Consider the following 19,321-nt stretch of genomic DNA (forward strand, 5'->3'; position numbering starts at 1 on the left):
CTTTACCGAAAGAACCAAGAAGATGAATCCCTGCAGTCACGAAAGCTTTAAATCGAAATACACAACACACATGCACACCTACATGCATTCATGATGGTGTGACATACAAACACAAATATCCCCCATATAGCCTTTACAGACTTTTGGGGCAAGTGCTGCGAGCGAGTGCCTATTAAGACACAAGATGGGGTGGTGTGGCCAGCACACATCTGGCCATCTTTTTTTTTATCCCTAGTGCTGATAATGACACGCCATAACACGCGTACTCATTTGAGGCTGAGTTGACCTAGGAGAGGCCTACGCACAGGTTTAGACAACAATGACCAATGTGGCGCGTATCTTCGTGCCTGCGTTTGCGTAACACCACGAAGACAAATTTCCTTCATAATCACGAATTTTGCAATTCTCAAAAAAAAATCCTCATATAAAAATAAAACCGGCTGAATTAATGCAAAATAACAAAAATAAACTGTTTAGAAAAAGACTGGGTACCCCAACGTTTCGGGCAATCGGCCTTCATCATGAGATAAAAACATCTATTGCATTCGCTCACTGGAGTAGCAACGTTTTCCATAATATCAAGAATCACGACACTTTTGGCAGGTTTCATATTCGCTTTACAAATGGAGCCGGAATAATACGACGTCGCACACTTGCATGAGTGCCTTAACCAACAATTCATGGTTTGTGCAAAATTAATATCTCTATTTACAATATGACACGACAGCATCCATGGGGCGAGGGGGGCCAAGGTGGGGGGGGCTACGGGGGATCAAGGGGGAGGGGCTATGGGGTCAAAGGGGGAGGGGCTAAGGGGACCAAGGGGGAGGGGCTAGGGGGACCAAGGAGGAGGGTCTATGGGGACCAAGGGGGAAGGGTTAGGGGGCACAAGGGGGAGGGCCTATGGGGGTCAAGGGGGAGGGGCTATGGGGATAAAATCTACACTGTTAAAAAATGTAATTAATTATGAAATCTCAGATAAGTTCGGAATGGGGAAACACGGATTAGTGAACATCGCACGGTCCTGACGTCACATTGACCGCTCGGGAACGCGTGTGGCTTGTGACGGAACATCATCGCCACTCGGGACGGGACGTCCGCCGCGGGAGATGGAGCGACAAAATCGGCGCGCACGTGGGGCGCCGGATGGACCCGTGAGAGCGGGCGACTACTTCGTGCAGCAAGCGAAGAGATCACGGCCAACGCGGCTGGCGCCGGGCCGCGACCTCCGCCCCCCGCCCCCCGCCCCCGCCCTCCCCCTCGAGTCTCCGCCGTGTCCCTTCACGATGTTCCCGGTGAAGGACGACCGACCGACGCACCAACAGGACCGCCGTCTCTCGCGGGAGCGTTCTGCGCCATCAAAAGGCGGAGTTGTTCACCACCTCGTATACGTTCTCGGGCGTCGTCACCGCGTTCCCGTTGGCCTTGCGCATCGACCCTGCGGGGGAGGAGGGCTCCGACTTGCGCGTCGATCCTGGCGAGCTGGCGGCGTGGCTCCCGGCGTCGCTGCCGGCGTTGCGCTGGCCGTGTTTGCCGTGCTCGCTGCGTTTGCTGCTCTCGGCGTCGCACTCGCGGGAAGAGAACTCGTGGTCTCCTTTCTGGGCTCTCTGCGTCTGCAGTTTCAGCAGCGTCGCTTTGTTGATCCTGGGACCTGCGTTCGCGCAAAGACGAGACAGCGATGCGATATCCGTTGATGACGACGTTGACGACGATGACAATGACGACAATTACAACGTTGACAATTACGACGATGACGATGACAAAGATAATGACGATTACGACGACGACGATGACAAAGATAATGACGATGATGACAATGACGACAATGACGACGACAACGACGACGATAACGACGCCGACCCCTCTTACCGAAGTAGCTGAGCACAACGGGCAGGAAGATGAGCCCGTGCACGGCTCCCAGGAGCGTGATGGCGAGGTTCAGCTGGAAGAAGAAGACCTGCACCAGCTGGGCCTTGGCGAAGGCGAGGATGATGATCCCAGGCAGGTTCGTCATCGCCACCCCGGCCAGCACCTGCGCCAACGTACGTGGCAGGCGCACGGTGAGCCACACGGTGAGTCGGTGAGCCAAATGATGAGCCGGTATGTGAGACAAACAGTGAGCCACATAGTATGTAAGGCACACGGTGAGCCAGTGAGGCACACGGTGACCAAATGAGCCACACGGTGAGACAGTGAGGCACACGGTGACCAAATGAGCCACACGGTGAGACAGTGAGGCACATGGTGACCAAATGAGCCACACGGTGAGACAGTGAGGCACATGGTGAGCTACACATAAACCAGTGAGGTTCGTCATGGCTACCCTGGCTAGCACCTGCCCCCCCCCCACGGCCAACACGTTTGCAACCCACACAGTAAGCCGCAGTGAGTCACATAGTACGTGAGACACACAGTGGGCCCGTGAGCCACGCAGTGAGCCACAGTGAGCCACAGTGAGGCACACAGTGAGTCACATAGTACGTGAGAGACACAGTGGGCCCGTGAGCCACGCAGTGAGCCACAGTGAGCCACAGTGAGGCACACAGCGAGTCACATAGTACGTGAGAGACACAGTGGGCCACGCAGCGAGCCATTTAGTGACACAGTGGGCCACACGTTGAGACTCAGGAACTGCATTTAGACTGCAGGAGCAATCCGATGAGCCACTAAGCTCTTTTGTCACAGATGTCCCCTCTGGGCGGAGCCTCACGGCGAGTCGGTGAACCGCACGGTGCGCCAACACCCGGCTCCCCAGTCCACCGGGCAACCAGCGGCGTTTCAAGTGGAGGTCGCCGGGGCTGACCCCGGTCAACCCTGAGCCCTGCTCGACCTCTGACCTCTGACCCGGGAGTGCGACCCCCCCCCCCGCCCAACCACCTCCCCCGTCCTCACCGCGCTGCCCATGGTGGTGACGGCCTCCTGGGCGCGCGCCACCTTGGTAGGCCGCACGCTGACGGCGAAGGCGCGCGTGATGTGAGACACAAACTCGACCGAGATGCCCACGGCCTGCACGACAGGGGGAGACGAGAGGCACAGAGAGAGAGAGAGGCAGCGGGTGAGAGAGTGCTTGATGCGAGGGTGGGGAACACGTTCGCGTAGCACTTAGCGGCGACCCGAGTTCGATTGCCGCTCACGGCTCGCGACAACAGTGACGGTTGTGAGAAGCGGTCCCCGGGCCTCCCCCCCTCCTAGGTCGACTCAGCCGCAAATGAGTGCCTGGCGCGGTGTGTAAAAACATTGCCACCGGGGAGACAAAGGCGGCCGGGTGGGTAGTGGTGCCGGCCAACCACCACCACCCCCACCACCTCGTGTGCCAATGCGGCCTTCACAGGTGCTACTCCCATGAGCACGGTTGGCTACGTACGGTGCGAAAGAAGTTCAGCACGTGCTCGCTAAAAGCACTCGCGCAGACAGCCAAGTACGAACGAGGCCCTACCGCGGGTGGTCGGCGGGGGGCCTTTGTCGTTGTGCGTGCGCGCGACGTCTCACCGCGACGAGGTTGATGAGCGAGATGGCGTTGAACTCGATGGAGAAGAGGGTCATGACGCCCAGCGTGTCGATGACGATCATGACGATGACGAAGAGGTTGATGGCGCCCGACAGGATGTCGAGGCCGAGGACGACGCAGCACACGACGAAGGTGGGCACCAGGCACACGGCGAGGTTCACGGCGCCGTCGCGCACCATCGTCTCGTACTGCTCGTAGAACACGTACGTGATGCTGTGGGGGGGGCACGGCAGTGGGGGGGGGGGGCGTGATTAACATGGTCACTTCGGAAATAAAGGCGACCGAGCGTGGTGGTGGTGGCGGTGGTCACCATCTAATGAAGGCTGTGCCGGCTAATCGGGCGATCTTTGGCAGGGGGAGTGGGGTGCGAGTGAGCGGGCGGAAGAGTGAAGGGACAGGAGAGTGAGCAGGCCGACAGGCAAGTGGGCAGGAGAGTGAGCGGGTAGGCAGGTGAGCTGGCTCCTGCGTGCAGGAGAGTGAGCGGGAGACTGAGAGACCAGGAGAGTGAGCGTGCGGGAGAGTGAGCGAACGGGAGAGTGAGCGAGCGAGCGAGAGTGAGCGAGCGAGAGAGTGAGCGAGCAAGAGAGTGAGCCTGCGGGAGTGTGAGCGAGCGGGAGTGTGAGCATGCGGGAGTGTGAGCGAACGGGAGAGTGAGCGAGCGAGCGAGAGTGAGCGAGCGAGAGAGTGAGCCTGCGGGAGTGTGAGCGAGCGGGAGAGTGAGCGTGCGGGAGAGTGAGCGAACGGGAGAGTGAGCGAGCGAGCGAGAGTGAGCGAGCGAGAGAGTGAGCCTGCGGGAGTGTGAGCGAGCGGGAGAGTGAGCGTGCGGGAGAGTGAGCGAGCGGGAGAGTGAGCGAGCGGGAGAGTGAGCGAGCGGGAGAGTGAGCGAACGGGAGAGTGAGCGAACGGGAGAGTGAGCGAACGGGAGAGTGAGCGAACGGGAGAGTGAGCGTGCGGGAGAGTGAGCGAACGGGAGAGTGAGCGAGCGAGCGAGAGTGAGCGAGCGAGAGAGTGAGCCTGCGGGAGTGTGAGCGAGCGGGAGAGTGAGCAGGCGGGAGTGTGAGCGAGCGGGAGAGTGAGCAGGCGGGAGAGTGAGCGAGCGGGAGTGTGAGCGAGCGGGAGAGTGAGCAGGCGGGAGAGTGAGCAGGCGGGAGAGTGAGCAGGCGGGAGTGTGAGCGAGCGAGAGAGTGAGCCTGCGGGAGAGTGAGCGAGCGGGAGAGTGAGCGGGTGGGAGAGTGAGCGGGTGGGAGAGTGAGCGAGCGAGAGAGTGAGCCTGCGGGAGAGTGAGCGAACGGGAGAGTGAGCGGGTGGGAGAGTGAGCGGGTGGGAGAGTGAGCAGGCGGGAGTGTGAGCGAGCGAGAGAGTGAGCCTGCGGGAGAGTGAGCGAACGGGAGAGTGAGCGAGCGGGAGAGTGAGCGAACGGGAGAGTGAGCGAACGGGAGAGTGAGCGGGTGGGAGAGTGAGCGGGTGGGAGAGTGAGCAGGCGGGAGTGTGAGCGAGCGAGAGAGTGAGCCTGCGGGAGAGTGAGCGAACGGGAGAGTGAGCGAGCGGGAGAGTGAGCGGGTGGGAGAGTGAGCATGCGGGAGTGTGAGCAGGCGGGAGAGTGAGCGAACGGAAGAGTGAGCGAGCGGGAGAGTGAGCGAGCGGGAGTGTGAGCGAGCGGGAGAGTGAGCGAGCGGGAGTGTGAGCGAGCGGGAGAGTGAGCAGGCGGGAGAGTGAGCGAACGGGAGAGTGAGCGAGCGGGAGAGTGAGCGAGCGGGAGTGTGAGCGAGCGGGAGTGTGAGCAGGCGGGAGAGTGAGCGGGTGGGAGAGTGAGCGAGCGGGAGTGTGAGCGAGCGGGAGTGTGAGCGAGCGGGAGTGTGAGCGAGCGGGAGTGTGAGCGAGCGGGAGTGTGAGCGGGTAGGAGAGTGAGCGAGCGGGAGAGTGAGCGGGTGGGAGAGTGAGCAGGCGGGAGAGTGAGCGGGTGGGAGAGTGAGCGAACGGGAGAGTGAGCGAGCGGGAGAGTGAGCGAGCGGGAGTGTGAGCGAGCGGGAGAGTGAGCGGGTGGGAGAGTGAGCGAGCGGGAGAGTGAGCGAGCGGGAGTGTGAGCGAACGGGAGAGTGAGCGAGCGGGAGAGTGAGCAGGCGGGAGAGTGAGCGAACGGGAGAGTGAGCGAGCGGGAGTGTGAGCGAGCGGGAGAGTGAGCAGGCGGGAGAGTGAGCAGGCGGGAGAGTGAGCGAGCGGGAGAGTGAGCGAGCGGGAGAGTGAGCAGGCGGGAGAGTGAGCGAGCGGGAGAGTGAGCGAGCGGGAGTGTGAGCGAGCGGGAGAGTGAGCAGGCGGGAGAGTGAGCGAACGGGAGAGTGAGCGAGCGGGAGAGTGAGCGAGCGGGAGAGTGAGCAGGCGGGAGAGTGAGCATGCGGGAGTGTGAGCGAGCGGGAGTGTGAGCGAGCGGGAGAGTGAGCGAGCGGGAGAGTGAGCGAGCGGGAGAGTGAGCGAGCGGGAGAGTGAGCGAGCGGGAGACTGAGCGTGCGGGAGAGTGAGCGAGCGGGAGAGTGAGCGAGCGGGAGAGTGAGCGAGCGGGAGAGTGAGCGAGCGGGAGTGTGAGCGAGCGGGAGAGTGAGCGAGCGGGAGAGTGAGCGAGCGGGAGAGTGAGCGAGCGGGAGAGTGAGCGAGCGGGAGAGTGAGCGTGCGGGAGAGTGAGCGAGCGAGAGAGTGAGCGTGCGGGGAGAGTGAGCGAGCGAGAGAGTGAGCGAGCGGGAGAGTGAGCGTGCGGGAGAGTGAGCGAGCGAGAGAGTGAGCGAGCGAGCGAGTGAGCGAGCGGGAGAGTGAGCGTGCGGGAGAGTGAGCGAGCGAGAGAGTGAGCGTGCGGGAATGTAAGCAAGCGGGAGAGTGAGCGGGCGAGAGAGTGAGTGTGCGTGCGTGCGAGTCACCCACGTGTAGGGGAAGACGGTGAAGTCGGGGTGCGTGCCCGGCACTGCGCGCATGCTGCGGGTGATGGAGTCGGCGAGCTCCCGCGCCCGCAGCAGCCCCGCGGTGTAATCGGCGGACGTCGTCATGGGAACGTGGTACGCCATGAATCGTGACGCTGCGGCAGCCACGTGGGGCGGTCGGGGGGGGGAGGAAGACGCAACGAGTTAGAGCGGTGTTCTTCATTGCAAGGCCCGTAGGCCACTGGCGGCCCCTGGTGGCCTTTGCTGTCTTTTCTTGGATTTTATGTTTGCACTTAGTCACATAGTCACTTTAATATGTTTTTTGTTCATGTTTTTTTTGTTGCGGTTGCACCCGATTCAAGAGCCGAATGGCTCACAGGGCTATACCTAATAAATGAACTTGAACTTCAGTGCGGCCCGCCCCCGACGACACACAACGTGTGAGAACGCCCCCGTCGCGGGCGGTGTGGTGGGCCCTCGCGCCTTGCGAGAGGCCCTCCGAACACTTCCATTTTGTTTACTCGTTCAGCGTCGAGCGAGCCCGGCACCGCTGATGAGGCGCCGCATGCAAACGTCCGACAAGGGGCGAATCGACTCGATAGCCGCACGGGCTCCGAGCGGTCGTTGTGGTGGTGGTGGATCGTGCACCGCTACGGCCACGTATGGCGGCGGCGCGCAGAGGCGATTTAAACACGGAGGCGAAAACAAACCGCTTGTGAAGAAAATGCCACTGCCCCTAAATGACCGCCTATTTGTTTCACTCTTTTAAGGCCGCGCGGTGTTAGCGACGAGCGTGTGGAGCGCGCGTTGTTTGGGTAGTTGGCCAAGCGGTGGTTGGCAGCGGATCGCTTCGCTGCCGCTGCAGGCTTTTCGAACGATGCTCGGTGAGGCCTGGTGAGCGCACACACACACACCGGCCGCGGCCTCCTTCCTCACCGCCCGCCTCACCTATGATCTCTCCGGCTTCGTTCATCTTCACCGCATTACCGTAGGCACCAAGACCGCTGCGGAGAGACGGCACGGCCCAGCGTTAGCCCGGCACACACAAAGACAAAGACACACACAACAACAACCGCCATTCACCACTAAGTGGCGGTGACGTCACCACGACGCTTGTGCCAGGCCATGTGCACCTTGAGGCCACGTGAAGTGTCGAACGCCCGCTGGCAGGAGGTCACGGGGCAGACCCAGGTGCCACAGGTCGACTGACTGAGACGTCTGGCTGATGCACCACCTGTGCCCCCTACTATACCAACTTGCTGTGCTTTAGCCACCTGACGCTCTGCTCGTTGTTGTGAGCGTCGCTCCTCCGCCCTCTGTTGTTGCTGGAGGGCGACTGCCTCCAACTGCCCAGTAGCGTCCTTCACGAGCCTCCTCCACAGAGGCCGATCTTGACCCCACTGGTACCAGTCATCGGCAAGTCCACTCAGCTCCACATCCTCTTGTACCACATCACTCCATCTCTTCTCTAGCCCGTGCCGCGCCAATTTAGCCCCCTCTATCCAGCCGAACAAAAGCTGTTTAGGCATGTGGTGACTGGGCTACATGACCCAGACAACGCAGCCTTGCTTGCCAGAGGAGTTCACCGATAGGACTTTGTCCAGATCTTTCAAGGATTTGTGAGCTCACACAATCCAGCCTGGTTAAACCCAGGATGCACACACACACACGCACACACACACACACGCACACATACGCACACACACGCACACACATACACAGACACACACGCACACACACAAACACAGACGCACACACACGCACGCACACACGTACACACACGCACACACACGTACACACAGACACACACACGTACACATACACAGACACACACACATGCACACACACGCACGTACACAGACACACACACATGCACACACAGACACACACACACGCACGCACACACACACACACACGCACGCACACACACGCACACAGACACACACACATGCACACAGACAAAGATTCCACTGTGTAGCTATACGAATAGGATTCGGTTATCGTATTCGGTCAGAATAATATACTAATAGGATTCGGTGAAGCTATTTCTGCGTAGGATTGCGTGGAGTGCGGTGGCACTCACCCCTTGGCGCACTTGAGCGTGGGCACGTCCTTGAGGAAGATGGGCAGGTAGTACTCGAACTGCTGCACGTCGGGGCGCACCTGAGACACCGGGATGCACTTCCCGAGGCACGCCAGCGGGGTCTCTGTGCAAACAAAAACAAAGATCCCCCGTGTAGCCTTAACAGACTGTCGGGGCAAGTGCTGTTAGCGAGCAGCACCTATTAAGGCCCGGCAACGGCACACGAGGGGGTGGGTGGCCAGCTCCACGCCCGGCCGCCTTCGTCTCACTAGCGGCGATGTTTACAAATCGTACCCGGTACTCATTTCAGGCTGAGTCGACCTAGGGGAGGCCCAGGGACCGGTTCAGATAATCTGGCCACACACACGCGCGCGCGCGCACGCCCGCACAAAGACAAAGTTCACCCATATAGCCTTAACACGCGGTTGGGGGCAAGGGCTATAAGCGAGCGGCAGCACCAATGCAGGGGGGTGGGTGGGTGGGCAGTACCACGCCCGGACGCCTTTGTCTCTCAGTGGCGAGATGTTGACTGCCTCGCCTGCTATACAGGAGGTCGTGGGTTCGATGCTGACCCTGACGCCTGCTGCATATTTGAAGTTTGCGTCTTTCTTTCTCTCTCCCCGTGGTCGCGTGGATTTTTCGCCGGCTCCTCCCGTTTTCCCCTCCACATTTAGAATGCTGCGCCCGTTCAGAGTGTTTTGGCTGCTGCTATAATGTCCACGTGATGAGAAGCCACTTTCGTGGATTGATCAACTGTGGCCAGGAACGCTTCTGACTAACGAGCTCTATAGCTCAGTAGGGCTTTACCTGGCAAAACAATTCGGATCTTATTGTTTCATCCCGTGCCCTTTTAAATCTCAATGTTCATCCTAAAAACACCTGTATTGAAACGGCTGTACGCCGTATGGAACTGAAAATTAATTTTCCTGCACAAAAATACGGGGGGGGGGGGGGGGGTAAACCGTATGGGTTGACAGCTATTGCGTTGTGTCCAATTCGCGTCATGAAAACAACATGCGGCGTTATAGGAGAACACGACCGTCATCACCAACTTGCGCGCGTTTTTTAATCCGCGCGTTCGTTCCTCCGCCTGCCTTTCAACGTAACTGTTCCAAGCGTGCCGTCTCTCCGCGCTGCTCGTGTTTTTGCGTTTAATTCCTTTTTTTTGTTTATCCTCCTTTCCCAGCACGTGACCATTTTAATTTCGCGGAGCATTTTCACTTCCCCCAGAAAATTTCTCACCGACGGTCGAGTTGCAGAACTCGCCGGCCTGCGGGTGCGTTTTGCTGTAGAGTCGGCAGCAGGAGGAGTACGGGTTGAGCCAGTCGACGAAGTCGTCCACCCAAGACGACGCCGAGATCGCCAAATAGGAGCTGTGGTAGACGCAGCCACGCGGACCGGTTGAGCGAGCACTCGCCAACTCACTCGCTCACTCGCTCGCTCACCCGCCGCTCGCTCACCGTCGCTCGCTCACCACTCGGTCGCTCCGTACTCAGTCGCCCCCCACTCGGTCGCCCCCCACGTCACTCTTCTATCGCTATTGCGATATTATACCGTGGCTGCGGTTCCTCCGAACCGCATGCCTTCGATTCATTCCACCCATTTTGGGACAGACGGGTTATGTGAACTCTGACCCCCCCGCCCCCCCCCACACACACTCACTGGTCCAGGTGCTCACTCGTACACATTCTCACTCACACACACGTTCACTGGTCTGGGTAAACACACTCACAAACAACAACAAAGATCCCCCGTGTAGCCTTAACAGACTGTTGAGGCAAGTCCTGTTAGTGAGCACCTATAAAGGCCGGCACGGCACACGAGGGGGTGGTCGGCCAGCACCACGCCCGGCCGCCTTTGTCTCCCCAGTGTCGATGTTCACACATCGCACCAGGCACTCACTTGAGGCCGAGTCGACCTAGGGGAGACCGGCCCAGGACCCGTTCAGATAATCGTCATCGGTACCGGTGCCCGTGAGCGGGAATCGAACTCGGGTCTCTGCCGAGTTCGTAGCACGAGCGGAGCGCTAACCGCTACACCACCGCTCCCCCCGCCCCCCCCCTCGCCCCCCTGCCAACCCACTCGGCACGCAGACACTCACTGGTCCGGGTACTCGCTCGCCATCTGGATCTTCTGCATCATGGAGTCGTTGTTGCAGCCGGCGCTGCCGCAGACGGCGTTGGTGCCCTCCTCGCTCGAGAAATTGTAGCCGCCCGTCGTCACGAAGTACGTGGGCAGGCCGACCTCCAGGTACTCGTAGAGGCCGTTGAGGTAGTCGAGCGCGTACGAGTCCTACGGGGGGGCGGGGGGGGGGGGCGGACAGGGGATGTGGGGGGTGTGGGACAGGAGATCATGAGATGCATTGAGTCAGAATGTTTATTTATACGCTGGAGGATTTGCGATGAGCAATTTTGTTGTTTGATTGGATTCATGTTCTTGGTTTTTTCGGTAAAGTCACGTAGAAGGGAAATAATGCAATAATAAAAATAAAACAATAAAATTCTCACGACGTTTCGGCCACAACACAAGCAGCCGTCCTCAGGTGAAGAACAAAGCTGTCGGCTGCTTGCATTGTGGCCGAAACGTCGTGAGAATTGTATCATGTTTTATTTTTATTATTTTATTATTTCCCTTCTACGTGACTTTACCGAAATAACCAAGAATATAGACATGTTAAAGTTAGGGAAATTGAGTTTGTTATCACTGCGCGTGCTAACACTTTCCTGCTCCCGCCCAGCACAAGACTCGGCCCACCAAGTGGACAGCAGCAGAGCCATGCCAATCAACATCAATCAAACTCCGCCCCACTGTTGTAAAGATATGCAACTACTGTACTGTAGAGGCAATCACGTGGATTTCGGATTCACCGATTAAAGCACGCGACTTGTAATAAACATTTCCAAGATTAAGAAAGTATAAATGTTTTTAGATTAATAATCTCGGCTCTAGGGAAAATCCATGATTCATTAAGTTACGTCAAAATCTCGGTGCGCGGTTAATCTGAAAATCTAATAAACCTCACGCAGTTAATCGAGAGTCTACCTACTTAATTCGATTCACGTTGATTCGTGAATCCGTTCATCTCGTTCGATTCGCTAATCCGTTCATCTCGTTTGAATCGCTAACCCATTAATCTCGTTCAATTCGCTAACCCATTAATCTCGTTCGATTCGCTAATCCGTTTGTCTCGTTTGATTCGCTAATCCGTTCATCTCGTTTGATTCGCTAATCCATTAATCTCGTTCGATTCGCTAATCCGTTCGTCTCGTTTGATTCGCTAATCCGTTTGTCTCGTTCGATTCGCTAATCCGTTCATCTCTTTTCATTCTCTATTACGTTTGATTGGCCGACAGGGGGAGGCAGGCGCTCCCAGTGCCCCTCCCCCCCACCCCTCCTCCCCACCCCTCCCCCCCACCCCTCCTCCACACGCCCGAGCATCACCTCTGACTACAGGCACCACGGGTTCTGCTCAGACACTTACAGTTCTTGCTTTTAATCGCCTGTGTAAGGTATCACTCTCATCCATGTTTATTCTGTTGAAAAGTGTTATTTTTGTAGGTTTCGGGTGAGAAAAGATTTTCTTCGGGAACGCATCTTAGGTTACAAAGTGGGGCCTTATGGGAGGATGCGTTTCGTTATACGCTGCGCTGTTTCACTTGACGCTCCAGGTTTTTAACGCCCATGCCGTTGTTATTGTTGTTGTCGTCATCGTGGTTTGAAGCACAATGTGAAACTGCTCTCACCTTTGGCAGAGCGAGACGCTGGTCCAGCCCGACCTGAACGTGGAACATCAGGAAGAGCGACGCGCTGAACATGAAGATGAAGACGATCATCTGCAGGACGCGCACAAAAGACAAAGATCCCCCCGTATGGCCTTTTAACAGACTGTTGGGGCAAGTGCTGTTTGCGAGTGGCACCTACGAAGGCCAGCACGGCACACGAGGAGGGTGAGTGGCCAGCACCACGCCGCCTTTGTCTCCCTAGTGGCGATATTTACACATCGCACCAGGTACTCATTTGATGCCGAGTCACCCTAGGGCAGGCCCAGGACCGGTTCAGATAATCGTCACCGGTATTAGCCGTGAGTGGGAATCGAACTCGGGACACCGGGTTCGTAGCGCAGCGCGCTAACCACTACGCCACCGCTCCCCAGTACCAATATCCCCAACGCACCCGCACATCTCCTTTCTGCGAACTCTCACGACGACGACGACGCTAACCCCGGTGAGCCGACTCACCACGACGGCGCGGGTGACGCGGTGCAGCAGGAAGCGGGAGTAGTATCGCCGCATGAAGGGCAGCAGGAATCCCTCGTTGCGCTTCGGTGCCTTGACGTTGCTGGGCCGCACGCAGCAGCAGATGTCCATGCGGTTGGCCTGCGGTGGACATGGAATGCACGCACGGCTCCTGTGGTGTTGCCTTGCTGTGGTCTGGGGCTGTTTGTTTTGGTATTGTTGTGGAGTGGTCTGGAACTGTTGTTGGTGTTTTGGTTCGGGACTGTTTGTTTTGGTGTTGTCTTGGTGTTGTCTTGGTGTGGTCTGGGACTGTTGTTTTGGTGTTGTTTTGGTGTGGTCTGGGACTGTTGTTGGTGTTTTGGTTTGGTTAGGGACTGTCAGAGGTGTGGACTCGAGTCATGTGACTTGGACTCGAGTCAGACTCGAGTCATGAATTTGATGACTTGCGACTCGACTTGGACTTGCATAACAATGACTTTGTCCCACCTCTGGGGACTGTTTGTTTTGGTGTTGTCTTGGTGTGGTCTGGGACTGTTGTTTTGGTGTTTTGGTGTGGTCTGGGACTGTTACTCTTAGGTTTTCTCGGTAAAGTCACGTAGGTAAAAAATAAAATTAAAATTAATAAAAGTAATAATAGAAATAAAAGAAATTAATACATTTATTATTTTATTTTATTTCTATTATTACTTTTATTCATTTAAATTTTTTACCTACGTGACTTTACCGAAAAAACCTAAGAGTATGAATCCTTGCAGTCACGAAAGCTTAAAATCTAGAATCTGGGACTGTTGTTGTTGTTGTTGTTCAACCCCCTCGGACCCCCCCCCCGCCCGAACCCCCTCCCCCTCGGACCCCACCCCCCCTGACCCCCCCCGCCAACCCCCCCTCCGACTCACGTCTCTCCGCCGTGAGTCAAGCGCCACCAGCGACACGAACATGGACATCTGCAGGCAGAAGTTGAAGATGACGGCGAGCCCGGCGTACAGCGCGAAGGTGCGCACCGCCGGCATCTCGGTGAGCGTCCCTGCACCGCCGGGGGGACATGGTGGAGGGGGGGGCACACGCAGCCGGTCACCCTCTACGCACGTGCGTGTGTTGTGTGTGTGTGTTTGTGTGTCGGCGGGTGAATGGGGAGCGGTGGTGTAGCGGTTAGCGTGCTGCGCTACGAACCGGGCAAGAGAACCGAGTTCAATTCCCGCTCACGACAAACCGGTCCTGGGCCTCCCCCTAGGTCGACTCAGCCTCAAATGAGTACCTGGTGGGGTGTGTAGTAAGCATCGCTACTGGACTGGGGAGACAAATGCGGTTGGGCGTGGTGCTGGCCACCCACCCCCTCGTGTGTAGTTTCGGCCTTCATAGGTGCTCGCTAACAGCACTTGCCCCAACAGTCTGTTAAGGCTACACGGGGGATATTTGTCTTGCATGTGTAAAGACAGTACAGGGGAGACTAGCGGTCAACAGTGGTGATAACAGGTTAAGGGACAGACAGGGGAACGAGTTGGGATCTTCGAGAAGGTCCAAGAACCATCGAGAGAGTTCGGGAAGTAGGGGCGTAGTAGCCAAGGGTGGTGGGATGGCCACGCTGGGGATAAAAGGGGGTGAGGAGGAGAGGTTCGGGGCTGCTGTGGGAGTCGGGGTCGTCGCTGTCGTGTGAACGTGTCTTCAAATAAAGAACCTTCAAAAGACCGTGTCTTCTGGAATCGTTCAACATGTTTTACCACAAGCATATGTAGTCGATGCAGACAATGTGCCTTGCAATCACCTATTCGTCTCCAGGATAAATAAATTAAGATTCTGAGCAACGGGGATGTGCTGCCAGTCATCTCGGTCGGTCAACCCGTGGCACCCGCTGAGTCCGTATCTGTGACCTCCTCCTGCCGGCGGAGCCTTCGACACTTCACCTGACCTCAAAGTGCACCTAGCATGGTACAAGCGCCCTGGTGACATCACCCCAACTTAGTTATAAACGACGGTTGTTGTTGTTGTTGTCGCGCATTGTTTTCTTTCCCGAGTTTGTATTTCGTTGGCTTTTTTGTCACTCAAACCTGGTGTCTCACAAAATAAACAAGTAACCTTTAAACCTTCAGCAGACTCCTGCCAAGTTTATTATTTTTTTGGAGTGGGGGCGGGGGGTGCGGGGGGATGCTTCTGCTGCTCTGACCCCCCCCTCCCCCATTGACGAGTGTCATCTTTTTGGCCAATATCGGTTCCATTGGGGAGCGGCGTTTTGTTCGCTCGCCCTTAACCCCGAGTCGAACCCTACCCACGAACTGGAGAACCCGGAGGAAACCCGTGCAGAACAGCGGGAGAGAACATTCAAACGACCCGGGGTCGGGAATCTAACCCAGGTTATTTTCGGTGTGTTAGGCTCAGGCGTAACCACCGCCCTGCACGCCGCGAATCATCGCGGAGGAGTGAGATTCTTCTGCCTGCGAACCGCAGCAAAGCCCTGGACATCGGCGGTAAAGAGCTTCAGAGTTCATCGGATTTCCTCTTGCAGTCTCAATACAGATTCTGATTATGATGTTAACAATTCGTGAACGTCGCGTCGGCGTTGTGTCGACGTCACATCAACGTTGTTGCTCTTTGAACGTCGCGTCAACGTCTCCTGAACGTCGCGTTCGAGGGGGTGCAGAGGGGAGGGGGGGGGTTTTCCACGCGGCGAGGCGGCGGGTGCGGAAGAGAGTCTCACCCAGGAAGAAGCAGACGGACTCGGAGACGCTGCAGAGGAGCATGCTGGGAGCCACCTCTCCGAGCACGCGGCCGATCTGCTCCTCCCGCTTCTCGCCCTTCCTGAGCTCGTCCCTCTGCACGCAGCCAACGGCACAGAGGGGGGCAGACGCTGCAGCCAACAGAGACAAAGATCCCCCCCCCCACCACTCCCCTCGCCTCGTCCCTCTGGAGCAGAGGTCGCAAACGGGTTTTGATTCCTTACCCGTACCCGGCCGCACCAGGGTCGCAAATGGGTACCCGTACCTGGCCGGGTACGGGTAGCCGTTTCCTACCCGTACCCTACCCGAAATGAGTGACAAACGGCTACTCACCAGTGACTCACGGCCTACCCGGACCCGTACCCGGCCGCACCAGGGTCGCAAACGGGTACCCGTACCCGGCCGGGTACGGGTAGCCGGGTATCGGGTAGGGTACGGGTATCGGGTACCCGGTTGCGACCTCTGCTGTGGAGCCTTGAACAGACTGTTGGGGGCAAGTGGCGTTTAGCGAGTACGGAGGCTGGCATGGCGCACGAAGGGTGGCCGGCAACTACGCGCCGCCTGGCCGCCTTTGTCTCCCCGTTGCTGAAGTTGGCAGATGCGACCTTGCGCAAGGCCGTGAAGAACGAGCTGGTAGCAGCGATCAACACACCTGGCAACCCCTTGTCAGTGGCCCTGCCTTGTTACAGACCAATTCAGACCGTATTGGTCAACCCCGTGCCACTTATAAATCTCAACGTTCATCCTACGAAGTCACATCACAAGGGAGAAACACAAACACATAGATTGATTTGTGGTTGCCCGCATTGAAACGGCGTTACGCCGTATGGACCTGAATACTGCATTTCCCTGCACAAGAATATGGGGCAAACCGCGTGGGTTGACGGCGATGGATCAGCTTCTCTTGGGGCGAGGCTCATTCACGTTTTCAAGGATAGGTAGCAGTGGAGGAAACTCATTGCGACCTCTATGTCCCATAGGGGATGAAGAGGATTAACTAGCTAAATATATGTTGACTTAAAGCTTTCGTGACTGCAGGAATTCATATTCTTTGGGTCTTTCGGTAAAGTAACGTAGATAGGTTCGAAGAAAATAGAAAATAAGAAAATTACAAAAAACTATGACGTTTCGATCGCAACACAAGCGGTCGTGTTGCGATCGAAACGTCGTAGTTTTTTTGTTATTTTCTTTGAACCTATCTACGTGACTTTACCGAAAGATCAAAAGAATAGCTAACTAACTTGGTACGGTACTTATGCGAGGCTGGGGTCAACCTAGGGGAGACCCAGGACCGGTTCAAATATCCAGCAGCAACCGATGTTAGCGTGGTGAATCGAACTCTGCATCAGCGCTAAAACCACGTGTCCATCTCGACGTGGGACTAAACTAATCTATTTTTTTTTAACGAAACTATTTTATGCTGCCAGGTAGGCCCACTGAACTACCTTTAGAAGCGACGTGGCTATCACAAATTATATCCCAACGAAGTGGGATTCTCATCACGTGGACATTCATATCGGCAGCCAAACACGGAGAGAAAAACTGGAAACCCGGGCAAAAATCCACACGGCCACGCAGAGAGAGAGAGAGACACCGCAAACTCCAAATACACAGCAGGCGTCAGGGGTCGAGATCGAACCCACGAGGTCCTACAAACCAGGTGAGGTAGTCAACATCTCCGAGCCACGGTGATGATGATGATGAGAGAGAGGCACACAAACTCCAAATACACAGCAGCAGGCGTCATGGGGTCGAGATCGAACCCACCACCTCCTGCAAACCAGGTGAGGTAGTCAACATCTCCGAGCCACGGTGATGATGATAATGAGAGAGAGGCACGCAAACTCCAAATACACAGCAGCAGGCGTCAAGGGGGTCGTCGGGATCGAAACCCACGGACCTCCTGCGTACGAGGCGAGGGGGTCAACATCTCCTAGCCACCTGCAGCTCGAGGACGAAGATGAAGATGTTGTCGGCGCCCACGGCGAGGATGAGGAAGGGCACCACCTCGAGGATGACGAGCGATGAGGGCACCCCGGCGTAGGCGAAGACGCCCATGGCGGCAGCTACCGAGGCTAGCACCACGAAGATGCCGCCCAGGCCCAGCGTGACCTTCGAGTCGATCTGAAGGTCGCCGCCCACAGCAACGGCAATGACAAAAGATCACCCCCAACCCCCGTATAGTCTCGAACGAGCACCACGAAGATGCCGCCCAGGCCCAGCGTGACCTTCCAGTCGATCTGAAGGTCGCCGCCCACAGCAACGGCAATGACAAAAGATCACCCCCAACCCCCGTATAGTCTTGAACGAGCACCACGAAGGCAAAGTTCCACCGTGTAGCCTCAGCCAACTGTTGGGGCAAGTGCTGTTAGCAAGCGCACAAAGACATACAGTGAGGGAAAAAAGTGTTTGATCCATCTTCTTGGTTCTTTCGGTAAAGTCACGTAGAAGGGAAGTAATAAAACAATAAAAATAAAACATAATAAAATAATTCTCACGACGTTTCGGCCGCAACGCAAGCAGTATTTGATCCCCTGATGATTTTGTACGTTTGCCCACTGACAAAGAAATGATCAGTCTATAATTTTAATGGTAGGTTTATTTGAACAGTGAGAGACAGAATAACAACAACAAAATCAACAGACTGTTGGGGCAAGTGCTGTTGGCGAGCACGGCACACGAGGGGGGTGGGTGGCCAGCACTTTGCCCTACCGCCTTTGCCTCTATAGTGGCGACGTTGACACACCGCACCAGGAACTGGAGGCCCAGGACCGGTTCAGATGATCGTCACCGGTGTTGGCCGTGAGTGGGAATCGAACTCGGGTCCCCAGGTTCGCAGCGCAGCGTAGCGCTAACTGCTCCACCACTTCTCCCCACTCGTGCACACAGACACACCTACACTCGTTGTTCGGCAGCGATGGAGTTTGGTCCGTGCGTTTACTGCGCCCATCATAACCCAAGATAAGATGCAGAGACAATGGGCTCCGACTCCGCCGGCTACGAAGCTTTGCCCTGACCTGCCCACTATCGCGAAGGCCCCCGAATGATCGGGAGCAGAGGGTCGGGGACCTGGAATCTCGAGGCCCCTCTGATCGTATCAGTGGCCCTTGACCGATGGGGCCGGACACTTTCGTGACGACAGCCGACGTCGTCGTGACGTTCTGACCCCCGCGCCCCGACTGGACATCTGTGAACAAGAGCTTCATATCTTCTTGGTTCTTTCGGTAAAGTCACGTAGAATGGAAATAATAAAATAATAAATAATAATTTTTCCCATTCTATGTGACTTTACCGAAAGAACCAAGAAGATGAATCCCTGCAGTCACGAAAGCTTTAAATCGAAATTTAAGAGCTTCATAGCTCATCGGATTCCTCCAGTACGAATACATATTCTGATCCTAATGTCGCGGGAGATCCGTTTTTAGGAACACAATAACCGAGCAGACAGCAAGGCAAGGGCCGGTTTAGACATTTAGTGTCTCATCAGCAGAGCCGGGCTCACTTGAACCAATGCTGGCGGTGAACTGCCAATTGTTTATAAACAAGACGGTGGCGTAGTAGGTGGGGTGGCACGGCAATCGGTCAGATTGGTGCCCCAATATTTGATTTGTCTCGTACGGTTGCACCTAGAGGCGTTTCTATATCGCTGCTGCTCTTGCCTAATGGCATCGCTGTTACGCTGACGGTCTCGGACATTTAACGCTGTCAGGGGCACTCCGTTTGAAATCAAATTTAGTTATTTTTCTACACTTGCTGTTGAAAACATCCTGGCAGCGGATAGCGAGCGCAGGGAAGAGGAACGGCACCAGGCTGGCGTTTCATTCCTCACCCGGTGTTTTATTTTTTATTTTAGCTTAGCAACTCCCGCCACTGGGACC

The 19,321-nt window shown here is 56.5% G+C and overlaps 1 protein-coding gene across 1 annotated transcript in view; it reads right to left on the reverse strand.

Annotated features, from left to right (window-relative positions):
• Positions 1-1,358: 1,358 nt before the first annotated feature.
• The window catches only part of NPC1L1 (NPC1 like intracellular cholesterol transporter 1), a 35,000-nt gene continuing 17,037 nt past the window's right edge, over positions 1,359-19,321 (reverse strand). The window contains exons 6-19 of the mRNA XM_078879098.1: positions 17,385-17,567; positions 15,425-15,539; positions 13,629-13,756; positions 12,736-12,873; positions 12,241-12,330; positions 10,599-10,789; positions 9,740-9,870; positions 8,498-8,621; positions 7,363-7,418; positions 6,419-6,569; positions 3,490-3,721; positions 2,893-3,006; positions 1,870-2,032; positions 1,359-1,651 (exon numbers count right to left, since the gene is read on the reverse strand). Coding sequence (XP_078735224.1) covers positions 1,359-1,651; positions 1,870-2,032; positions 2,893-3,006; positions 3,490-3,721; positions 6,419-6,569; positions 7,363-7,418; positions 8,498-8,621; positions 9,740-9,870; positions 10,599-10,789; positions 12,241-12,330; positions 12,736-12,873; positions 13,629-13,756; positions 15,425-15,539; positions 17,385-17,567 — 2,109 coding nt within the window. The remainder of the gene's footprint in view (positions 1,652-1,869; positions 2,033-2,892; positions 3,007-3,489; positions 3,722-6,418; positions 6,570-7,362; positions 7,419-8,497; positions 8,622-9,739; positions 9,871-10,598; positions 10,790-12,240; positions 12,331-12,735; positions 12,874-13,628; positions 13,757-15,424; positions 15,540-17,384; positions 17,568-19,321) is intronic.

Source organism: Lampetra fluviatilis, chromosome 53, assembly GCF_964198595.1.
Source record: "Lampetra fluviatilis chromosome 53, kcLamFluv1.1, whole genome shotgun sequence".
NCBI classification, from domain to species: domain Eukaryota; kingdom Metazoa; phylum Chordata; class Hyperoartia; order Petromyzontiformes; family Petromyzontidae; genus Lampetra; species Lampetra fluviatilis.